This window comes from Pecten maximus, chromosome 16 (assembly GCF_902652985.1).
Source record: "Pecten maximus chromosome 16, xPecMax1.1, whole genome shotgun sequence".
Taxonomy (NCBI): Eukaryota; Metazoa; Mollusca; class Bivalvia; order Pectinida; family Pectinidae; genus Pecten; species Pecten maximus.
In genome coordinates, this window is record NC_047030.1 from 12726991 (window position 1) to 12752881 (window position 25891).

Consider the following 25891-nt stretch of genomic DNA (forward strand, 5'->3'; position numbering starts at 1 on the left):
CATGTGATAAGGTGTAGGTCAAATCAATGTGATGAGGTGTAGGTCAAATCCATGTGATAAGGTGTAGGTCAAATCCATGTGATAAGGTGTAGGTCAAATCCATGTGATAAGGTGTAGGTCAAATCAATGTGATGAGGTGTAGGTCAAATCCATGTGATGAGGTGTAGGTCAAATCCATGTGATGAGGTGTAGGGTCAAATCCATGTGATAAGGTGTAGGTCAAATCCATGTGATGAGGTGTAGGTCAAATCCATGTGATGAGGTGTAGGTCAAATCCATGTGATGAGGTGTAGGTCAAATCCATGTGATGAGGTGTAGGTCAAATCCATGTGATGAGGTGTAGGTCAAATCCATGTGATGAGGTGTAGGTCAAATACATGTGATGGATGTAGGTCAAATCCATATGATGAGGGGTGGGGTTATTCTTTGTGACGAGGCAGGGGTGAGGCATATTAGAAGAGCTATTAGAAGAGGGGTTGGGGTAAGTCTATGTGACGAGGGGTTTGGGTAAGTCTATTTGATAAGAGGTGGGGTTATTCATTGAGACGAGGCAGGGGTGAAGTACATTAAAAGAGCTATTAGAAGAGGGGTGGTTGTAAGTCTCTCTGACGAAGGGTGAGTGTAAGTCTATGTGACGAGGGGTTGAGGTAAGTCTATTTGATAAGGGGTGGGGTTATTGTTTGTCACGAGGGAGGGTGAGGTATATTAGGAGAGCTATTAGAAGAAGGGGTGGTTACAAGTCTTTGTGACGAGGGGTGGGGACAAGTCCATGTGACGAGGGATGGGTGAATATCTTTGTGACGAGGGGTACGAGGGATGGGTGTATGTCTTTGTGACGAGGGATGGGGTACGTCTATATGACGAGAGGTGGGTGAATGTGTATGTGACGAGGGGTAGGGGTTAAGTCTACGTGACGAGAGGTGGGGGTAGGTTTATATGACGAGGAGTGGGAGTAAGGCTATGTGACGAGGGATGGGTGTAAGTCTATGTGACGAGGGTAAGGGGTAAGTCTATGTAATGAGGGATGGAGGTAACCCTCTTTGACGAGAGGTAGGGGTAGGTCTATATTACGCGGCGCGAGGATTAGTCTATGTGACGAGGGGTGGGGATAAGTCTATGTGACGATGGGTGGGTGTATGTGACGAGGGATGGGTGTAAGTCTATGTGACGATGGGTGGGTGTATGTGACGAGGGGTGCAGCTAAGTCTATATGACGAGGCATTGGTGTAAGTCTATGTGACGAGGATGGGGTAAGGTCTATTAGAAGAGGGGTAGGGTAAATTCATATGACGAAGGGTGGGATAACTCTTTGTGATGTGGTGGGGTACATCTATATGACGAAGGATTGGGCAAATTTGCGTGATTAGGGTCTGGATTTAATATATGTGAACCCAGCTTTTATTGATTAAAGAATAAATGTGAAGCATTTAACATTCCCCCAAACGCGTTTACGTTGCGTTTGCGTTCCTTTCGTTTGGTTTCGTTTGCGCTTCGTTTCGTCGAGCGTTTTTCGTTTGCGTTTGCGTTTTGCGCTCATTTCCGTTCGTTTGCGTTTGCGTTTGCGTTTAGTTGCGTTTGCGTTTGCGTGCGTTTGCGTTTTGCGTTTCCTTTCGTTTGAGTTTCGTCTGCCGGATGTAATTCCCTGTTAGAATTGACAACATATGAGTACGCATGCGCGTGTAAAACTAAAAGTGGAGCCAGCTGCTGGGTGTGGCACGACGATTATCCGTGTTCGGGAAAGCCCCGATATATGTATTTTTAGCTACCTGTACTTACTTACCGTGAGTGCCGCTGTTGTCCTTTTAATTCATTATGGATTCATCGCTGTGTTAATGGTTAATTGACGGAATTGGAAAAATATTAGTCTTAATCTTAGTGAACAAGTTATTTGTTTTGACATAAATATAATACTTTTACAATTTTCTTGTTTCAGGTATCCCATGGCTGTAATACGATTGCAGAAAATCGGACCAAATTTCTAACCAGTTGCTGCAGTTTTCTTACTTGTATACGGCCTGAGCGAATCTGGCTATTTATCACTTTTGATAAATACTTTATACCTATATCCGTTAACATATTTTGACATATTTACCCGATAGCGTTCTAATAAATTTCCAAATACGCAGACATATATACATCACATGTACATGTATATCTGATCGATTTCATAAATACGTCTTTGCTAATATAATGGGACACATCAGAGACTCAATTTACGTCCGTAAACAGTTGTGTATCGTACAATATTTTTGTTGAATACAACGAGATACACATTTAATCACACATTTTTATATCGTGTACAGTAGCAGATTGATAATTTTCTGAACAGCAGGTATACATAGTGTAACATTTTGACGATTTTCTAAATATAACTAACTTCTCATCAACAAGATAATTGACATGTAATTAGTGTCATCTTGACCAGCAGACGTTGTGTATTGTAACTAACTAGGGCAGTGGCAACATCAGATTCTTTCAACAATAACATAGTGCATGAATTTTTGCTTCTTATGAAATTTTCTCTTCACAAATGGACGACGGACATCCAAACGGTAACACATTCAGGCTATACCGTGGATAATTAAAGTAGTGGATATCCATGTCAAGGACACGTCATACATCGATCCCCCAAACAAAAATCAAATTAAAAATATCTGTCGAAAGTAACAGTGTTAAATATTATCTTATATTTTTGTATTATTTTGGACCAACGATGTACATATGTATAACGTAATATCAATGATACGTAAGTTGCTGATATCGAGTCTACTGTGTGTTTAATCAATAAGCATCTTGAGTACTAAAGTATTTGTTTGCTCCAAGCCCGGTCCCGTACCTGTACCCGAATCAGATCTAACAGTTTGATAAGGGCTGGAGGCGTTGGTTAGACAGGTACTCTACTTACCTGTCAAGCACTCGTGTTAGGTCAAGACATTATCCACGGGTGGCCCAATTAGCCATGTGCAGGTTTCGGGTATATGTCCGGTAGACATTCCGTTCTGACCAAATGTAATTTTGATAGAGTTGGCGCTTTCGTAAATGCAGCAAGTTATTTATATAACCTCGAATATGATATATAGTTGTTAGTTTGGTATTATTTGTAAAAGGGGGTAATTTTACATCCATATCAGACGATTCACTATTAAAATGGGGAACATTATACAACTCACAAACATAATGGTTCTATTTTGCGACATCGATCATATTATACTCGCAAAATGCACCATGTTTATTATCAATTAACAAGGAAGACCAGCAAATTAATATGTGTTCTGATGTTTTTTATGTTCTATCCGTCCGTGGGTCCAAGTTTTTAATCTTGATTGAAATTCATAGAAAATCTCGATTTAACCAGAGACATATTTATTATATAGGTCTCTGATTCAACTGTGGCTGAAAACTGACGTACAATGAACATCGATACATTAAGACATTCACGGTGATATTTACAGCTAGCAAAGCTATAATATTGATTAAATCCAATACGACTAATTAATAGATGACGGGTATCCTTTCCAACTCGTATCCGTCAACCTATAAAGATGTGGCCACATTTACTCACAAAAATAACAACGTCTGGGTAACTTGTTCCTATTATTTTCATATTTGGAATATACGTGTATTTCAGTTTTTGACCAAGCTATCAAATCATTGTTTTAAATGACACATGCGCAGTCAATATCAAACAACAATGTATTTATGTGCAAGTTATTCATCTGACCGAAATTACATTGTGACTGCTTCCACTCCTTCTACATATTATCTATTTAACAGGTTTTACGTCCTCTGTACTACAACTACATCATATATGAACCGAAAGAAACCGCAAAATGAACTGTAAAAGGAAATATAACGAAAACGAAAGTGAGAGATTGTGATGTCACAATTTGTAGGTGATCGCAATATGGCAGGCGTAAAAACGCCTCCATAAAAATAGTCGTACGATATGTTCGTCTTGTTCTGTTAAATGAATTATTAGAATGTGACCCACTATTGTATATATACTTCCCGTTATAAAGAGAAAGTTACCAACATGGACAATACAAGTACATCCCGTTTTCTTTATGTTTCACAAACCTATAAACATGCTAACGATACACATGTCTGTTTCTATTCAGGAAATTATCAAAATGGTCCATGATACATATGTGTCTCTGTACGATATTTACGTCAATTTGATTTCGAAAATAATCAAAATGTTACAAGATAACTGTACGTCCTGTTATATTATGAATATTGTCAAAATGTTACATATATCAGTGTGTATGTGTGTGTTTAAATCAAACAAGATGGCCAGGCTCGTTACGGCTAGATACAGGTAAGACAACTGCATCTGATTGGATTTTCTGCAGACGTATTTCAGCCACGGGATACATGAAACAAGAAAATTGAAACACTGTGATATTTACGTAAAACAAATATATCATTTTGAATTTGATCACCAAGACAATTATTTGTCCGGGCCGGCCAGTTAAACAGGATTTTAAAGTCAAGCAGACGTGCGGCTATATTGTAGATGAAAATATATACTTCCATCATTTATTAGAACGTCAACACATTATCATTTTATTTCTTGTTCATTGCTAAGGAGTGTGGGAGTTTTTTTTACTCAAAACATACAGTTTTAATACATTTTACGATGACTATTGACTATACATTGTACACGTACATGTACATATACCGACTAAAGTACGCCATCGTCTGATTGTGTACGGTAGTACGTGTGTAGTCTTGTTTAATTAATAATCGAACAGGTAACAGCATCACATGTGTTACGAAAAAGTCCATGTACATGTAGCAACTATATAACATGCAATAACCAATCAGGAACGATCCTCGTCTCTCGGGCCTTGACTGACACACTGGTCTTCAGAGTGTTACCAATGAAAAAGTTACGTACGGACAGTCTGATCGGGGAGTGACATCCACGGGAACTGATTGATATTATGAAAAATCCAAAGAAATAATATGATTGTAGACTTATATTTCCTGAAGATAGGGAAAAAGGGATAAAAGTTACTGCAGTACTCTTCATGTATTTTTACAAATTTTAAGTGAATTACTGACTTCGCGAGATACAAGTCGGAAGTTAAAAAAAAAATGAAAAAAATGACCCGTTTATTACTTTTAATGCTACTTTCCTCATGTCTTAAAAGGGTTCAGAGAAGAATAATCCAAAATGTTTCTGATGTGTTTTGACCTCATATTTATAATTTTATTATTCCCCCCCCCCCCCCCCCCCCCCCCCCCCCTAAAATGCAGATGCAAAATCACACATTATCCGATTAGATTTTCAGTAGTGCCGCGAAATATATTAAGATAGGGCCTAGTGTTTTGGAATAGTAATATATATGTGCAAAACGATAGTATTTTATATGAGACGACTTTCAGTTGTGAAAGAAAAATTGAAATGATAACGATATCCGTAGAATCCAAGCACCGATATTATTTGTAAGTGCCGGATCACTAAACGACCGGACTCCGGATCGGTAACTACGATGAAGATTTGCTTTTCCGGTCTCATTCATAACTGTCAGTTTGGGTTTTTCGTTTTGCGTTTTGCGTTTGCGTTTGCGTTTATCGTCGAGCGTTTTCCGTTTTGCGTTTTGCGTTTACGGAAACGCGTTTTTCGTTTTTCGTCGAGCGTTTTGCATTGCGTTTAGTAGCGTTTGCGTTTGGTTTTGCGTTTCGTCCGCGTTTGGAGGGAACGTTAAACGCTTCAGGGTCTGTATACCTGATTTCTATGTCACATCACAAATAGATAGCTTTGCTTTGCTCTTCTTATCGGTATTTTTACGTGGGTTGATACGACAGTGACTATACTATATAAACAGTGTCCGTCTGTTTATATCACACCTGTCTCAGCCATGAGGACTTTACTGGTGGCGGGAGCCATTTTTGTGTTTCTTTGTGTTGCTGATATTCACGGAGATGTCACCACAACAAAACCCAAATCACAGAATATAGATTACATTTCACTGCTGGAGAAAGGAATAGCAAACCTCATGAGTAACGTATCTACACAGGGGATTCCAAACCTCTCGGACCTTACGTCGCTCTTCCCCAAGATGGACGTACAAAATTTTCTTAAGATATTACAAAGGTTAAATGTTTCCATTCCAACGCAATCACAATCATACGCGGCTCTGAATTTCCTGAACAGCTCTTTGAGCAGATTGAAACCAATAGGAGAATCAATCCAGTCAAGTTTCCAGGCAAGCCAGAACTATCAGAAGATGCTGAGTCCAGCATGTAATGCAGCCATGGGAACGTTGGGCTCTCAGCTTTTATCTCAGAAGCAGTGGGCATTGCAGAGTAAGTGAGTTTATATATTTTTTAAAATATTAAGAGTTTAGAGCTTTATAGAATTGTAAAAACGGCTCAATTTAGAGTATTAATATTTGCATATACAATTGTAGTTCCTTGCAAGTGTGTGGTTAACCATATGGTGCAATGCCCAGAGATGTCATTGTAATGTACAATCAAATAGCTACTATCCATGGCTATAGTTTTTAGATGACATTCGCTATGGCAATGACTTACCAAACAAAAATGATATGTACATGTTTGTGTTCCAATCACATAACTAACAAGTACCAGTTATAATGGGAAAACATTACAGAAGCCCCTAAAACGTCTCCCATAGTTCTGAAGATGCAATTGTTGTGGTCTTGGTAACGAAACCCATGTCGTTGGAATCGCTGTCCCCTAATACCCCTATATATAAATGTTTACCAGACCGGACAATATTAAATTTCGACCAACCAGAATCTTCCGTGTGATTGTTATGGCAACAAAGTATATGCAGTTGAATTCCTATTTCCTAATATCCCTATAAACCGATTTTCATTGAACTCTAACAATATCTAAATTTCGATAAACAAGAGGTCAGTAAATGGCGGCGATTTTGTTAAAACGTGAAACTGAGGTTACTTTTTTTTCAAAAATAAATGTCGCCATTGTTTTTGTAGTGTCATACTTCACATACATACCAAATGTCATCGAAATCGGACGATATACTAATTCCGACCAATCAGAAGTCATCTCACTTTTAGAATTAAATTGAAGTACATTTTTTAACCATCCCTCCCATCAATGTTTTGTTGAATACCATTAAATAGTGAAAAAAAATTTCAAATGTTTTAAACTATATGTATCAGAGGCCGTAGCGATCATTTGGGTTGGTCGATCGGGAATGGGTCCATCGTAAGAAGAACAAGAAAATCAGGAAAATCAGAGTAATCACAATGAAACCCCGACATAGTTTCGGGGACGTATTAACTAACAAAATCAAAATAAAATAAAAATATATTTATCTGTGTCGCAATATCCAGAAAGGTTAAACGGTATTATGTATATCTAGGACAAATACAATGCTAGCTGATATTAATTTTACCCTGACCTTACTTATAATGACCACATAGCTTCTGTCGTACCGTATTCTGACCTGTGTAATCTATATAGATAACCAAGGTAAATACGTGCATTACTGTTACTAAGACTAAAATACATATTCCTGTTATCAATATGTCGGGCGTCTATATTTGACATATATATATATATATACACATGGTTTGTATAGATATATATAAAACTCAATAACAATAACAACTTTTCGTGATTATGATGTTTTAAATTCTGAAGCATAATTATAAATTACTTTCCTTTTGGAAAAAAATAGATACGTATACAATTAGAACGTTTTGTCAGTTTCTTTAAAAAGTATAACTGAACCATATTCGCAAGCGCCTTGTTTACTAGTATGTGTCAAAGGGTGTTGCCTTGGCTCTATTGACACTTCTGTTTAGAGGCAGTGAAAAGACGACGATACTCACTTAGTGCTATGATAAAGTTCTTTATGGCGGGGCTTTAACCGAGTCATGGTGACCTATTTTAATTACTTATGATTTTTAGACAACGTGTTAACGTCTCAAAGTCATTTCAGGAAATCCCTTAACGTAACGGGAAAGTTTTATTTAAATTATTGAAAATATTTTAATTAGTGAACTCTGTTTTTATTTGGATTTCATGAATTTCTTTACATCTTAATTAAGGAACTTTCTACTTTCCTTTGGATTCCAGGAATATCCTTAGACAAAGAAATATTGATGAAACTGAGGCCTAGTTTGTCTATACTCGCAAGAAGGCGTATTTGTAAAGCTTCAAACTTGATACATTGTATTCGTTTTATTGATTTATAATGGGAAACAAATCATATCAACTTACATCAATCACTCTTATGGGCAACAAATCATATCAACTTACATCAATCACTTTTATAGGCAACAAATCATATCAACTTACATCAATCACTCTTATGGGCAACAAATCATATCAACTTACATCAATCACTCTTATAGGCAACAAATCATATCAACTTACATCAATCACACTTATAGGCAACAAATCATATCAACTTACATCAATCACTCTTATGGGAAACAAATCATATCAACTTACATCAATCACTTTTATGGACAACAAATCATATCAACTTACATCAATCACTCTTATAGGAAACAAATCATATCAACTTACATCAATCACTTTTATGGGCAACAAATCATATCAACTTACATCAATCACTTTTATAGGAAACAAATCATATCAACTTACATCAATCACTCTTATAGGAAACAAATCATATCAACTTACATCAATCACTCTTATGGGCAACAAATCATATCAACTTACATCAATCACTTTTATGGGAAACAAATCATATCAACTTACATCAATCACTCTTATGGGCAACAAATCATATCAACTTACATCAATCACTCTTATGGGCAACAAATCATATCAACTTACATCAATCACTCTTATGGGCAACAAATCATATCAACTTACATCAATCACTTTTATAGGAAACAAATCATATGAACTTACATCAATCACTCTTATGGGCAACAAATCATATCAACTTACATCAATCACTTTTATAGGCAACAAATCATATCAACTTACATCAATCACTCTTATGGGCAACAAATCATATCAACTTACATCAATCACTCTTATAGGCAACAAATCATATCAACTTACATCAATCACACTTATAGGCAACAAATCATATCAACTTACATCAATCACTCTTATGGGAAACAAATCATATCAACTTACATCAATCACTTTTATGGACAACAAATCATATCAAATTACATCAATCACTCTTATAGGAAACAAATCATATCAACTTACATCAATCACTTTTATGGGCAACAAATCATATCAACTTACATCAATCACTTTTATAGGAAACAAATCATATCAACTTACATCAATCACTCTTATAACAAATCATATCAACTTACATCAATCACTCTTATGGGCAACAAATCATATCAACTTACATCAATCACTTTGATGGGAAACAAATCATATCAACTTACATCAATCACTCTTATGGGCAACAAATCATATCAACTTACATCAATCACTCTTATGGGCAACAAATCATATCAACTTACATCAATCACTCTTATGGGCAACAAATCATATCAACTTACATCAATCACTTTTATAGGAAACAAATCATATCAACTTACATCAATCACTCTTATGGGCAACAAATCATATCAACTTACATCAATCACTTTTATAGGAAACAAATCATATCAACTTACATCAATCACTCTTATGGGAAACAAATCATATCAACTTACATCAATCACTCTTATAGGCAACAAATCATATCAACTTACATCAATCACTTTTATAACAAATCATATCAACTTACATCAATCACTTTTATGGGCAACATATATCAACTTACATCAATCACTTTTATGGGAAACAAATCATATCAACTTACATCAATCACTCTTATGGGAAACAAATCATATCAACTTACATCAATCACTCTTATGGGAAACAAATCATATCAACTTACATCAATCACTCTTATGGGCAACAAATCATATCAACTTACATCAATCACTTTTATGGGAAACAAATCATATCAACTTACATCAATCACTCTTATAGGAAACAAATCATATCAACTTACATCAATCACTTTTATGGGCAACAAATCATATCAACTTACATCAATCACTTTTATAGGCAACAAATCATATCAACTTACATCAATCACTTTTATAGGCAACAAATCATATCAACTTACATCAATCACTCTTATAACAAATCATATCAACTTACATCAATCACTCTTATGGGAAACAAATCATATGAACTTACATCAATCACTCTTATGGGCAACAAATCATATCAACTTACATCAATCACTCTTATGGGCAACAAATCATATCAACTTACATCAATCACTCTTATGGGAAACAAATCATATCAACTTACATCAATCACTCTTATGGGAAACAAATCATATCAACTTACATCAATCACTCTTATGGGCAACAAATCATATCAACTTACATCAATCACTCTTATAACAAATCATATCAACTTACATCAATCACTTTTATGGGCAACAAATCATATCAACTTACATCAATCACTTTTATGGGAAACAAATCATATCAACTTACATCAATCACTCTTATGGGCAACAAATCATATCAACTTACATCAATCACTCTTATGGGCAACAAATCATATCAACTTACATCAATCACTCTTATGGGAAACAAATCATATCAACTTACATCAATCACTTTTATGGGCAACAAATCATATCAACTTACATCAATCACTCTTATGGGAAACAAATCATATCAACTTACATCAATCACTCTTATAACAAATCATATCAACTTACATCAATCACTCTTATGGGCAACAAATCATATCAACTTACATCAATCACTTTTATGGGCAACAAATCATATCAACTTACATCAATCACTTTTATGGGAAACAAATCATATCAACTTACATCAATCACTCTTATGGGAAACAAATCATATCAACTTACATCAATCACTTTTATGGGAAACAAATCATATCAACTTACATCAATCACTCTTATGGGAAACAAATCATATCAACTTACATCAATCACTCTTATAGGCAACAAATCATATCAACTTACATCAATCACTCTTATGGGCAACAAATCATATCAACTTACATCAATCACTTTTATGGGCAACAAATCATATCAACTTACATCAATCACTCTTATGGGAAACAAATCATATCAACTTACATCAATCACTCTTATAACAAATCATATCAACTTACATCAATCACTCTTATGGGCAACAAATCATATCAACTTACATCAATCACTTTTATGGGCAACAAATCATATCAACTTACATCAATCACTTTATGGGAAACAAATCATATCAACTTACATCAATCACTCTTATGGGAAACAAATCATATCAACTTACATCAATCACTCTTATGGGAAACAAATCATATCAACTTACATCAATCACTCTTATGGGAAACAAATCATATCAACTTACATCAATCACTCTTATAACAAATCATATCAACTTACATCAATCACTCTTATGGGCAACAAATCATATCAACTTACATCAATCACTTTTATGGGCAACAAATCATATCAACTTACATCAATCACTCTTATGGGAAACAAATCATATCAACTTACATCAATCACTCTTATGGGAAACAAATCATATCAACTTACATCAATCACTCTTATAGGCAACAAATCATATCAACTTACATCAATCACTTTATGGGCAACAAATCATATCAACTTACATCAATCACTCTTATAACAAATCATATCAACTTACATCAATCACTCTTATGGGCAACAAATCATATCAACTTACATCAATCACTCTTATAGGAAACAAATCATATCAACTTACATCAATCACTTTTATGGGCAACAAATCATATCAACTTACATCAATCACTTTTATGGGCAACATATCATATCAACTTACATCAATCACTCTTATAGGAAACAAATCATATCAACTTACATCAATCACTCTTATAGGCAACAAATCATATCAACTTACATCAATCACTCTTATGGGCAACAAATCATATCAACTTACATCAATCACTTTATGGAAACAAATCATATCAACTTACATCAATCACTTTTATGGAAACAAATCATATCAACTTACATCAATCACTTTATGGAAACAAATCATATCAACTTACATCAATCACTCTTATGGAAACAAATCATATCAACTTACATCAATCACTTTTATGGGAAACAAATCATATCAACTTACATCAATCACTCTTATAGGAAACAAATCATATCAACTTACATCAATCACTTTTATGGGCAACAAATCATATCAACTTACATCAATCACTCTTATGGGAAACAAATCATATCAACTTACATCAATCACTCTTATGGGAAACAAATCATATCAACTTACATCAATCACTCTTATAGGCAACAAATCATATCAACTTACATCAATCACTTTTATAACAAATCATATCAACTTACATCAATCACTCTTATGGGCAACAAATCATATCAACTTACATCAATCACTCTTATGGGCAACAAATCATATCAACTTACATCAATCACTCTTATGGGCAACAAATCATATCAACTTACATCAATCACTTTATAGGGAAACAAATCATATCAACTTACATCAATCACTCTTATGGGCAACAAATCATATCAACTTACATCAATCACTTTATAGGGAAACAAATCATATCAACTTACATCAATCACTCTTATGGGAAACAAATCATATCAACTTACATCAATCACTCTTATAGGCAACAAATCATATCAACTTACATCAATCACTTTTATAACAAATCATATCAACTTACATCAATCACTTTTATGGGCAACAATCATATCAACTTACATCAATCACTTTTATGGGAAACAAATCATATCAACTTACATCAATCACTCTTATGGGAAACAAATCATATCAACTTACATCAATCACTCTTATGGGAAACAAATCATATCAACTTACATCAATCACTCTTATGGGCAACAAATCATATCAACTTACATCAATCACTCTTATGGGAAACAAATCATATCAACTTACATCAATCACTCTTATAGGAAACAAATCATATCAACTTACATCAATCACTTTTATGGGCAACAAATCATATCAACTTACATCAATCACTTTTATAACAAATCATATCAACTTACATCAATCACTTTTATAGGCAACAAATCATATCAACTTACATCAATCACTCTTATAACAAATCATATCAACTTACATCAATCACTCTTATGGGAAACAAATCATATCAACTTACATCAATCACTCTTATGGGCAACAAATCATATCAACTTACATCAATCACTCTTATGGGAAACAAATCATATCAACTTACATCAATCACTCTTATGGGAAACAAATCATATCAACTTACATCAATCACTTTTATGGGCAACAAATCATATCAACTACATCAATCACTCTTATGGGAAACAAATCATATCAACTTACATCAATCACTCTTATGGGAAAAAAAATCATATCAACTTACATCAATCACACTTATGGGCAAAAAATCATATCAACTTACATCAATAACTCTTATAACAAATCATATCAACTTACATCAATCACTTTTATGGGCAACAAATCATATCAACTTACATCAATCACTTTTATGGGAAACAAATCATATCAACTTACATCAATCACTCTTATGGGCAACAAATCATATCAACTTACATCAATCACTCTTATGGGCAACAAATCATATCAACTTACATCAATCACTCTTATGGGAAACAAATCATATCAACTTACATCAATCACTTTTATGGGCAACAAATCATATCAACTTACATCAATCACTCTTATGGGAAACAAATCATATCAACTTACATCAATCACTCTTATGGGCAACAAATCATATCAACTTACATCAATCACTCTTATAACAAATCATATCAACTTACATCAATCACTCTTATAGGGCAACAAATCATATCAACTTACATCAATCACTCTTATGGGCAACAAATCATATCAACTTACATCAATCACTCTTATGGGAAACAAATCATATCAACTTACATCAATCACTCTTATGGGCAACAAATCATATCAACTTACATCAATCACTCTTATGGGAAACAAATCATATCAACTTACATCAATCACTCTTATGGGAAACAAATCATATCAACTTACATCAATCACTCTTATGGGCAACAAATCATATCAACTTACATCAATCACTCTTATGGGCAACAAATCATATCAACTTACATCAATCACTTTTATGGGCAACAAATCATATCAACTTACATCAATCACTCTTATGGGAAACAAATCATATCAACTTACATCAATCACTCTTATGGGAAACAAATCATATCAACTTACATCAATCACTCTTATGGGAAACAAATCATATCAACTTACATCAATCACTCTTATGGGCAACAAATCATATCAACTTACATCAATCACTTTATGGGCAACAAATCATATCAACTTACATCAATCACTCTTATGGGAAACAAATCATATCAACTTACATCAATCACTCTTATGGGAAAACAAATCATATCAACTTACATCAATCACTCTTATGGGCAACAAATCATATCAACTTACATCAATCACTCTTATGGGAAACAAATCATATCAACTTACATCAATCACTCTTATGGGCAACAAATCATATCAACTTACATCAATCACTCTTATGGGAAACAAATCATATCAACTTACATCAATCACTCTTATGGGAAACAAATCATATCAACTTACATCAATCACTCTTATGGGCAACAAATCATATCAACTTACATCAATCACTCTTATGGGCAACAAATCATATCAACTTACATCAATCACTCTTATGGGAAACAAATCATATCAACTTACATCAATCACTTTTATGGGAAACAAATCATATCAACTTACATCAATCACTCTTATGGGAAACAAATCATATCAACTTACATCAATCACTTTATGGGCAACAAATCATATCAACTTACATCAATCACTCTTATGGGAAACAAATCATATCAACTTACATCAATCACTCTTATAGGCAACAAATCATATCAACTTACATCAATCACTCTTATGGGCAACAAATCATATCAACTTACATCAATCACTCTTATGGGCAACAAATCATATCAACTTACATCAATCACTCTTATGGGAAACAAATCATATCAACTTACATCAATCACTCTTATGGGCAACAAATCATATCAACTTACATCAATCACTCTTATAGGCAACAAATCATATCAACTTACATCAATCACTCTTATGGGCAACAAATCATATCAACTTACATCAATCACTTTTATAGGAAACAAATCATATCAACTTACATCAATCACTCTTATGGGCAACAAATCATATCAACTTACATCAATCACTTTTATAGGCAACAAATCATATCAACTTACATCAATCACTCTTATGGGAAACAAATCATATCAACTTACATCAATCACTCTTATGGGCAACAAATCATATCAACTTACATCAATCACTTTATGGGAAACAAATCATATCAACTTACATCAATCACTTTATGGGCAACAAATCATATCAACTTACATCAATCACTTTATGGGAAACAAATCATATCAACTTACATCAATCACTCTTATGGGAAACAAATCATATCAACTTACATCAATCACTCTTATGGGAAACAAATCATATCAACTTACATCAATCACTCTTATGGGCAACAAATCATATCAACTTACATCAATCACTTTTATGGGAAACAAATCATATCAACTTACATCAATCACTCTTATGGGAAACAAATCATATCAACTTACATCAATCACTTTTATGGGCAACAAATCATATCAACTTACATCAATCACTTTATGGAACAAATCATATCAACTTACATCAATCACTTTATGGGCAACAAATCATATCAACTTACATCAATCACTCTTATGGGCAACAAATCATATCAACTTACATCAATCACTCTTATGGGAAACAAATCATATCAACTTACATCAATCACTCTTATGGGAAACAAATCATATCAACTTACATCAATCACTCTTATGGGAAACAAATCATATCAACTTACATCAATCACTCTTATGGGCAACAAATCATATCAACTTACATCAATCACTCTTATGGGCAACAAATCATATCAACTTACATCAATCACTCTTATGGGAAACAAATCATATCAACTTACATCAATCACTCTTATGGGAAACAAATCATATCAACTTACATCAATCACTCTTATGGGCAAACAAATCATATCAACTTACATCAATCACTCTTATAACAAATCATATCAACTTACATCAATCACTTTTATGGGCAACAAATCATATCAACTTACATCAATCACTCTTATGGGAAACAAATCATATCAACTTACATCAATCACTCTTATGGGAAAACAAATCATATCAACTTACATCAATCACTCTTATGGGCAACAAATCATATCAACTTACATCAATCACTCTTATGGGAAACAAATCATATCAACTTACATCAATCACTCTTATGGGCAACAAATCATATCAACTTACATCAATCACTCTTATAACAAATCATATCAACTTACATCAATCACTCTTATGGGAAACAAATCATATCAACTTACATCAATCACTCTTATAGGAAACAAATCATATCAACTTACATCAATCACTTTTATGGGCAACAAATCATATCAACTTACATCAATCACTTTTATGGGCAACAAATCATATCAACTTACATCAATCACTTTTATGGGAAACAAATCATATCAACTTACATCAATCACTCTTATGGGAAACAAATCATATCAACTTACATCAATCACTCTTATGGGAAACAAATCATATCAACTTACATCAATCACTCTTATAGGAAACAAATCATATCAACTTACATCAATCACTCTTATAGGCAACAAATCATATCAACTTACATCAATCACTCTTATGGGCAACAAATCATATTAACTTACATCAATCACTTTTATGGGCAACAAATCATATCAACTTACATCAATCACTCTTATGGGAAACAAATCATATCAACTTACATCAATCACTCTTATGGGAAACAAATCATATCAACTTACATCAATCACTCTTATAGGCAACAAATCATATCAACTTACATCAATCACTTTTATGGGCAACAAATCATATCAACTTACATCAATCACTCTTATAACAAATCTTATCAACTTACATCAATCACTCTTATGGGCAACAAATCATATCAACTTACATCAATCACTCTTATAGGCAACAAATCATATCAACTTACATCAATCACTTTTATGGGCAACAAATCATATCAACTTACATCAATCACTTTTATGGGCAACATATCATATCAACTTACATCAATCACTCTTATAGGAAACAAATCATATCAACTTACATCAATCACTCTTATGGGCAACAAATCATATCAACTTACATCAATCACTCTTATGGGCAACAAATCATAACAACTTACATCAATCACTTTTATAACAAATCATATCAACTTACATCAATCACTTTTATAACAAATCATATCAACTTACATCAATCACTTTTATAACAAATCATATCAACTTACATCAATCAGTCTTATAACAAATCATATCAACTTACATCAATCACTTTTATAACAAATCATATCAACTTACATCAATCACTCTTATAACAAATCATATCAACTTACATCAATCACTTTTATGGGCAACATATATCAACTTACATCAATCACTCTTATGGGAAACAAATCATATCAACTTACATCAATCACTCTTATGGGAAAAAAAATCATATCAACTTACATCAATCACTCTTATAGGCAACAAATCATATCAACTTACATCAATCACTTTTATAACAAATCATATCAACTTACATCAATCACTTTTATGGGCAACATATCATATCAACTAACATCAATCACTTTTATAGGAAACAAATCATATCAACTTACATCAATCACACTTATAACAAATCATATCAACTTACATCAATCACTCTTATGGGCAACAAATCATATCAACTTACATCAATCACTTGTATGGGCAACAAATCATATCAACTTACATCAATCACTTTTATAGGAAACAAATCATATCAACTTACATCAATCACTTTTATGGGAAACAAATCATATCAACTTACATCAATCACTCTCATAACAAATCATATCAACTTACATCAATCACTCTTATAACAAATCATATCAACTTACATCAATCACTCTTATAACAAATCATATCAACTTACATCAATCACTCATATGGGAAACAAATCATATCAACTTACATCAATCACTTTTATTTTATGAAAGGGAGGTCATCACCAGTCGGTAAATCGGGATAGAGAAAATATTATCAAAATATAACAAATTGTCAAGATTACATGACATTATATAATACGAGTCTTGTTCTGGGTATTGGATGGTTAAAAGATATATACATGTATAGATAAAATAATTAGAGTATGTGTATTTTTTGTTTCAGTGATTGACTCGTGGGGTAAACCGCGAGCCGGATTACTTGAAGGAAACATTAAATGGCGTGGAATGTATGACGAGTGTATGGACACAGTGGCAGAAGTTGACGGGAAAATCGCATTTGAGACAAATTCGTGTGGTGCGAACATCCCTACACCCCTAATGGTACGTCTCTATCACCAGTGAAATTAATAAACATTCATAGAGATTGCCTCGATATCGGCCATTCTGATAATTCATTCACGATATTTAAGTATTATCCATCAAATTCTATCCACAAATACAAAAACACAATATCACTCATATCAAAGCAAATTTTAACACCGTCATCAAAGTCAACATTTGAAGTATTTATTAAAATCTAACAACTAGTTTTTGACCAATTTCATGACAAACATTCTATGAAAAGTTTGACAGATACAGGTTGTGTGTCATTGGCCCTTCCTTATAAATATCATTATTCTGCGCCCATTTCATTTGAAATGAATACTTTTTTTGTAAATTGTTCAAACTTTCAACTATTTAGAGAGTATTTAATGTATCTCTATTGGCAATAATAACGTTAACCTAACTACGGATGGGTCGAAAATAGAAACAAGCCCAACCGCTTTCAAAGACGCCGTCAAACATTGTTTCAGACATAACCATCATCAAACATCTATATCAAAACAGTACATTATATTACAAAACAGTCTGAAATCATCAGACAATACCAAACTCCCACCAACATTAACAACTAATATATATCTAATTACACTTACTGTCTGTTTCAGGGTCCGACTGGAAAAGTAGAGATAATCATAGGAATGTGTCTACCGTCTGCCTGTGTCAATGGAGACCCATATCTCATTGCCGACTCATGTGAGCATTTGATTTCCTTCAACATTCTAGAATACATTATTTAAGAATATAACAAAATAATTAGGATAAAAACGACACAATATACAACACATATATAGATTTATACATGGATGTAGTTTACAGTGGATAGACCTGATGGTACATGATATACTTTAACAGCAACATGCAAATACCATTTTATCTCAGTCGGTTAGAGCGCCGGCCACGAAACCTCAGATGAAGATCCGAGTTTGGTGTAACGACGCGCCCTACCCGTGTCGATTTGAAAGTATAATCGTGGTCCAATGAAAACCATTTATACGTGTAAAGGTGATTATAGTTTATCCGTGGTCCAATGAAAACCATTTATACGTGTAAAGGTGATGATAGTTTATCCGTGGTCCAATGAAAACCATTTATACGTGTAAAGGTGATGATAGTTTATCCGTGGTCCAATGAAAACCATTTATACGTGTAAAGGTGATGATAGTTTATCCGTGGTCCAATGAAAACCATTTATACGTGTAAAGGTGATGATAGTTTATCCGTGGTCCAATGAAAACCATTTATACGTGTAAAAGTGATGATAGTTTATCCGTGGTCCAATAAAAACCATTTATACGTGTAAAGGTGATGATAGTATAATCGAGGTCCAATGAAAACCATTTATAGTGTAAATGTGATGATAGTTTATCCGTGGTCCAATGAAAACCATTTATACGTGTAAAGGTGATGATAGTTTATCCGTGGTCCAATGAAAACCATTTATACGTGTAAAGGTGATGATAGTTTATCCGTGGTCCAATGAAAACCATTTATAGTGTAAAGGTGGTGATAGTATAATTGTGGTCCAATGAAAACCATTTATACGTGTAAAGGTGGTGATAGTATAATTGTGGTCCAATGAAAACCATTTATAGTGTAAAGGTGGTGATAGTATAATCGAGGTCCAATGAAAACCATTTAAACGTGTAAAGGTGGTGATAGTATAATTGTGGTCCAATGAAAACCATTTATACGTGTAAAGGTGATGATAGTTTATCCGTGGTCCAATGAAAACCATTTATACGTGTAAAGGTGATGATAGTTTATCCGTGGTCCAATGAAACCATTTATACGTGTAAAGGTGATGATAGTTTATCCGTGGGCCAATAAAAAACCATTTATACGTGTAAAGGTGGTGATAGTTTATCCGTGGTCCATGAAACCATTTATACGTGTAAGTGATGTATACGTGTAAAGGTGGTGATAGTATAATTGTGGTCCAATGAAAACCATTTATAGTGTAAAGGTGGTGATAGTATAATCGAGGTCCAATGAAAACCATTTAAACGTGTAAAGGTGGTGATAGTATAATTGTGGTCCAATGAAAACCATTTTTAGTGTAAAGGTGGTGATAGTATAATCGAGGTCCCATAAGAACAATTCATTAATTATTGACTTTATTGTAATGTCTCTTCCTCGCTGAGGTCTTGGATATTTCAACCAAAGTGACACCAACGATATCTTGACATTCGCCCTTCACGTTTGCAAAGCGTCTTGATAAAGTTATTTGTCTCTAGTAGTTTTAATATCCGAGACTAGAAATGTAAATGTCACGTCTTTTACATGCCCAACTTGTCACCACTCGTCACAGTCTGTCATATTTATCATCAATAATCACAACTCACAAACAGATATAAAATCTAGGCTGTGTGAAGTTAGCTCAACATACGACATACGACATACGACATTCAAAACTTCATATCTTGTGTTTTTACCAGCCAACGAGGTAACTTTTGAATGTTCAGCGGCTCAACATACGACATACGACATTCAGATTTTGAATGTTCAGCCGCTGAACATACGACATACGACATTCAGATTTTGATTTTGAATGTTCAGCGGCTCGACATACGACATACGACATTCAAATTTTGAATGTTCAGCCGCTGAACATTCAAAATCTGAATGTCGTGTGTCGTATGTTGAGCCGCTGAACATTCAAAAGTTACCTCGTTGGCTGGTAAAAACACAAGATATGAAGTTTTGAATGTCGTATGTCGTATGTTGAGCTAACTTCACACAGCCTAAAATCTAGATATGTTCTATTGAGCACACTCCTCGCGGCACGTGTAAACGTGACCAATAAAACGATTATTTCAACACAGACGATTATGCAATCGTAGTCATACACAGTATTACGCAGCAGATTACGTAATACACAATGTACTTGCATAATATATTTTACAGTATTGACACGTTTGACCAGCATATAAAATATAAGTATACAACCAATCCTCGTTCACCCGAACACTAAGATCCTTCCTAACTCGACGTAAAAATTCACTTCTAACAGTAAAATTCTATAAAGAAGCCATTTCGATTAATAATCATATTAAGTACATTATCTATAATGGTTGTTTTTGGCCAGTAGATGATTCTACCAATCATAAAACAAACTCTAATTCGCAGTACATAATGAATCGTATTTACTAAAATTTAAATATATATATTTTTTACATTCAGAGATAAGATTTTTCAGCATTTTGGGGTATGTATTTTATGGACGTATTGCATGTGACAAAAACTGTATTTGTTATCTGCAGATGTTGCGCAGTTCCAAAGTTTACCTATTTTTATAGACAGACTGTTTCTGTCGGAGTTTAGGAGTTTAAGTAGTACATTGGGGTACAGTTAACTTTGTTGTATTTCTGTCTATAGCTCGGGTAGAATGTTGAATCACTTGCTCTGTTGTTGTGGACAACCTGAACCCGTCTTCTGGTGCTTGACATATATAGCTAGCATGGACACACAGAAATTCATATATTGACAGAGAGATTTCACAATATACAGGACACTATCACGTGAACACGACTCTATCACGTGTACACGACGCTATCACGTGTACACGACTCTATTATGTGTACACGAGTCTTAAGGTTATTCTGTAACAATCATATCTTAGTGCTTTTTTTTCTACTAGACATGGTTTAGTAGCTTTCCTTTTTTAATGAAATTTTCTTGAAAATTCCTTATTCGCTTGTGATGTCTTTCATCTAAATGTACCGTCTTTATTGCACAATATATAAACAGGACATTAACATTACGTAGATAACTTATTATCGGTGTAATTTAAGCGGATTACACAGGTTTCAAAACACACATGTTCCTCTTATTTCCTAAGAACAAATTTTTTTCCAAGAATATGTGAGATAAAGATTATTTTACACATGATTGAATATTTTCATTTTATTATTTCATCTCGCCTCAGCCAAACTTTAGGTTGTTATAAGAGTTTGCCGCCATAGAAGCATATTTAAAGGCAACAAAAACTGTAAAATTTCACTATTCAAAAAAAAAAAAAAAAATGATCAAGTGTAATATGTTATGAATACATATCATACTAAGACTTTCCCTTCATTACGAATATTTAAAGTGTCCATGGCCGTGTTTTCTAAGTACCTTAATCAGGGCAACGCAATAACATTACGTCGGTAGGTCTGTGTGTGTGGCGTGTCACTTGCATATTTTCTTCATGGGCAAAGTCAAGTTAGACAGTTAGACAGAATAACAAATAACGAATAACTGCCCAACTTTACTTTGATTTCTCTGTGTAAAATTGTTTACAAACATACACCTATTCAAACTTTGTTTGGTTTGTTTTTGTTTAACGTCCTATTAACGTTAGGTCATTTAAGGACGTGCCAGAGTACACTGGGAAAAACCACCGACCTACGGTCAGAACCTGGCAACTGCCCCAACTTAACCACTCGGCCACCGCGGCCCCGTACCTATTCAAACAGTGTTTTAAAACCGGTAAACATATATCTATAGACCAGTTTTTTACGGTATAGCTATGTATTGCTTTATTTGTTGCTATTCATCAGAAGAAATCTACATTCAATGAGTATGAAATCTACCGTTAGTGTCGCCTTAAGGATCCTCTATGGCAGGCGACGCCAGAGCATAGGTAAAACGAGAACTGTTCTGGACCTTATCTTAGGGTAAAGTACATCCATCAGGTCAATCACCTATTAAAATCTAAAATGTAAACAAAACTCAAATCCGTATGAATTGTTCCGATGACAAGTAAATGTTAAATTATCTGAATGATAAGCATGTGGTTAAGGCTACATATTAATCATCTAATAACTTGACCCTAGTTTTCAAACACCACTCCATTTCACTTAAAGCTGATTTGATAACCGAGAAAACCCCACCTACACGTTTTATTTTTTTCTACCGATGAAATAGTGGTTTGTCTTGATTTAGTATAACACTCTTCCAGATAACCCGTTAACGTGAAGTATGCGTACCTACCTCGTTTGTATTGGTTACCTAACCATCACAGCAAACCTTATAGACAGCCTTTTATTGCTGGCTACCATTAACAAAAGCATTATTTAATCACAGTCGTATTGTGTTACTCTATATCACAGAAGAAAACCAAGCCGAATGTGCATTTTGAAGAACTTAAAATATCACAGTTCGATTGTGTATACCATACTCGTTTCTATTTCTTGTTATGATAATTTCATTTTAAAATATTTCAATTTCTACTCAAGTTGGACTCAATGAAACTACCAAACTTAATCTGTTTCATTTGCTCATGAATTTGACCAGATTAACACTGATCAGTGCGTATGAATACATGGTTAAGGGGAGAGAACTCTTACACAGTTGCAAAATAAGTGTCATCAGGCCTATCTCAATTGTCTGAGACTAACAAGTTCGCAGTTCATTAAATTTGTCTCAAGAGCAACTCAATTCATGACCCCATGAAATCGCCCAAATCAAGATTCAATCCTTAAATATTGAAATATTTTCAACAGCGATACAAGTATACATCTATATTGTTGTGAACTAAGCAGAAATATATTTCGTGAAACATAAAGTAATCATTAGTCTATGTGATAAACGTGATGATTACAGATAACCTTTATTTTCTAAATTGTTTTTTTTTTTCCTTTTTTCTTCTTCTTTTTTTTCTAATAAAAACGGTGCATTCAAATACGCCGATTCTTCGGTTCAGATCCAAATGCTGCACTTCTGCAATATTCATTTGTCATCGGAGAAGACATGAAAATGCTAAACTTCCATTGAGTAGGCAATTCAATATGGCACCATCGTGTTTTTCAACGTAACGTCGTAAGGATACAACGTCAACGATTTTGCTACACATTCCTGCGATTTTTTCGACGCGTAGATTTCCCCCTCTTTTTCTTTTTTGAAGAAAAAGTCAGGTTGAAGATTAAAAATATTTCACGAAAATTGCCTGGTAAAGTACAAATATTTAACTGAAACTCAAGGTTACCAAATCCTGTTTGTATAATAATACGTTTACGATTACAGTTCTGTCATTCATCCCGACCACTCCAAAACTTACAACGAATTTTGCCTGGTGTCAAACAGAGCCGGATTACGACCTCAGAACAACAATAACAATGTAAGATTAACGTCATTTGTATTTCAGGACATGCGTGATTATCTAGATTTTTTAAATTTAAAATCAATGCGATTTTCATACAGGTGCTACATCTCAAGTAATCATAATCGCTTGAAAGCAAAATTTCACTTTTATACAAAACCAAATGTTATATATTTTACGCTATGACCATCATTCAAAAGCTTCTCTGTTTATCTTGTAAATTTGAAGTGGATAACTAATTGATTATATCCCGAAGAAATTCTATTGTGCTCCGTCTTTGAGATATATTTGTATACAATGGATGCAATTTGTTGGTGTTAATTAGAAATATTTGTATACAATGGATGCAATTTGTTGGTGTTAATTAGAAATATTTGTATACAATGGATGCAATTTGTTGGTGTTAATTAGAAATATTTGTATACAATGGATGCAATTTGTTGGTGTTAATTAGAAATATTTGTATACAGTGGGAGTCATTTGTTGGTGTTAATTAGAAATATTTGTATACAGTTGGTGCCATTTGTTGGTGTTAATTAGAAATATTTGTATACAGTTGGTGCCATTTGTTGGTGTTAATTAGAAATATTTGTATACCATGGGTACCATTACTTTGTGTTGATTATATATGGTTTATTTTGATACAAATATTTGTATACAGAAGGTATCATTTGTTGGTGTTAATTAGAAACATTTTTATAAAGTGGCTGTTAATTTTATGGATGTTTGTTAGAAGCAACTGTCGGTGATGTGGCATCCTTAATGTACAGTATTAACCCGACTATGAATGAGAGTGTGAGGATTTAAGATTTCAGGGCAGAAATTACGTGACAACTTTTTAAACGAACAATCATGCCATCATGTAAACCGACATATTTTAGCAGTCATCTTATTGCTCTGAATTCAATCCGTTATGAGTGCGCTAAGTACTGTGTATTGTTTTCTGAGACAAGTTTTGTAGTGTACGGATTCATTGTTGTGTTAATCTGTTTCATTTCTAAAATTCGAACGCGCCAATATAAAAACGTTAGCACTACTGACGAGTTGTTATTTTTTCAAGTCTAATATTCCCCGGCTGTCCCAGGCGGAACAAATCAGCAGGTATTGAATTTCATGTAACGCCGCCTTGTAAACATTTCAGTGTATATTTTTGCGTTATATTAATTCATCGCATACATAACGTAATTAAATTCCCTCAAATATTACCAACTCTACCGTGTATTTAATTAGAACATTTGAATTAAGAACCGATACA

General features: G+C 33.8%; 1 protein-coding gene across 1 annotated transcript in view; it reads left to right on the plus strand.

Moving 5' to 3' along the window:
* The first annotated feature begins 5867 nt into the window (after nt 1-5867).
* The window catches only part of LOC117344982 (O-acyltransferase like protein-like), a 30469-nt gene continuing 10445 nt past the window's right edge, over nt 5868-25891 (plus strand). The window contains exons 1-4 of the mRNA XM_033907885.1: nt 5868-6315; nt 18394-18551; nt 19160-19247; nt 24561-24654. Of these exons, the coding sequence (XP_033763776.1) occupies nt 5868-6315; nt 18394-18551; nt 19160-19247; nt 24561-24654 (788 nt within the window). The remainder of the gene's footprint in view (nt 6316-18393; nt 18552-19159; nt 19248-24560; nt 24655-25891) is intronic.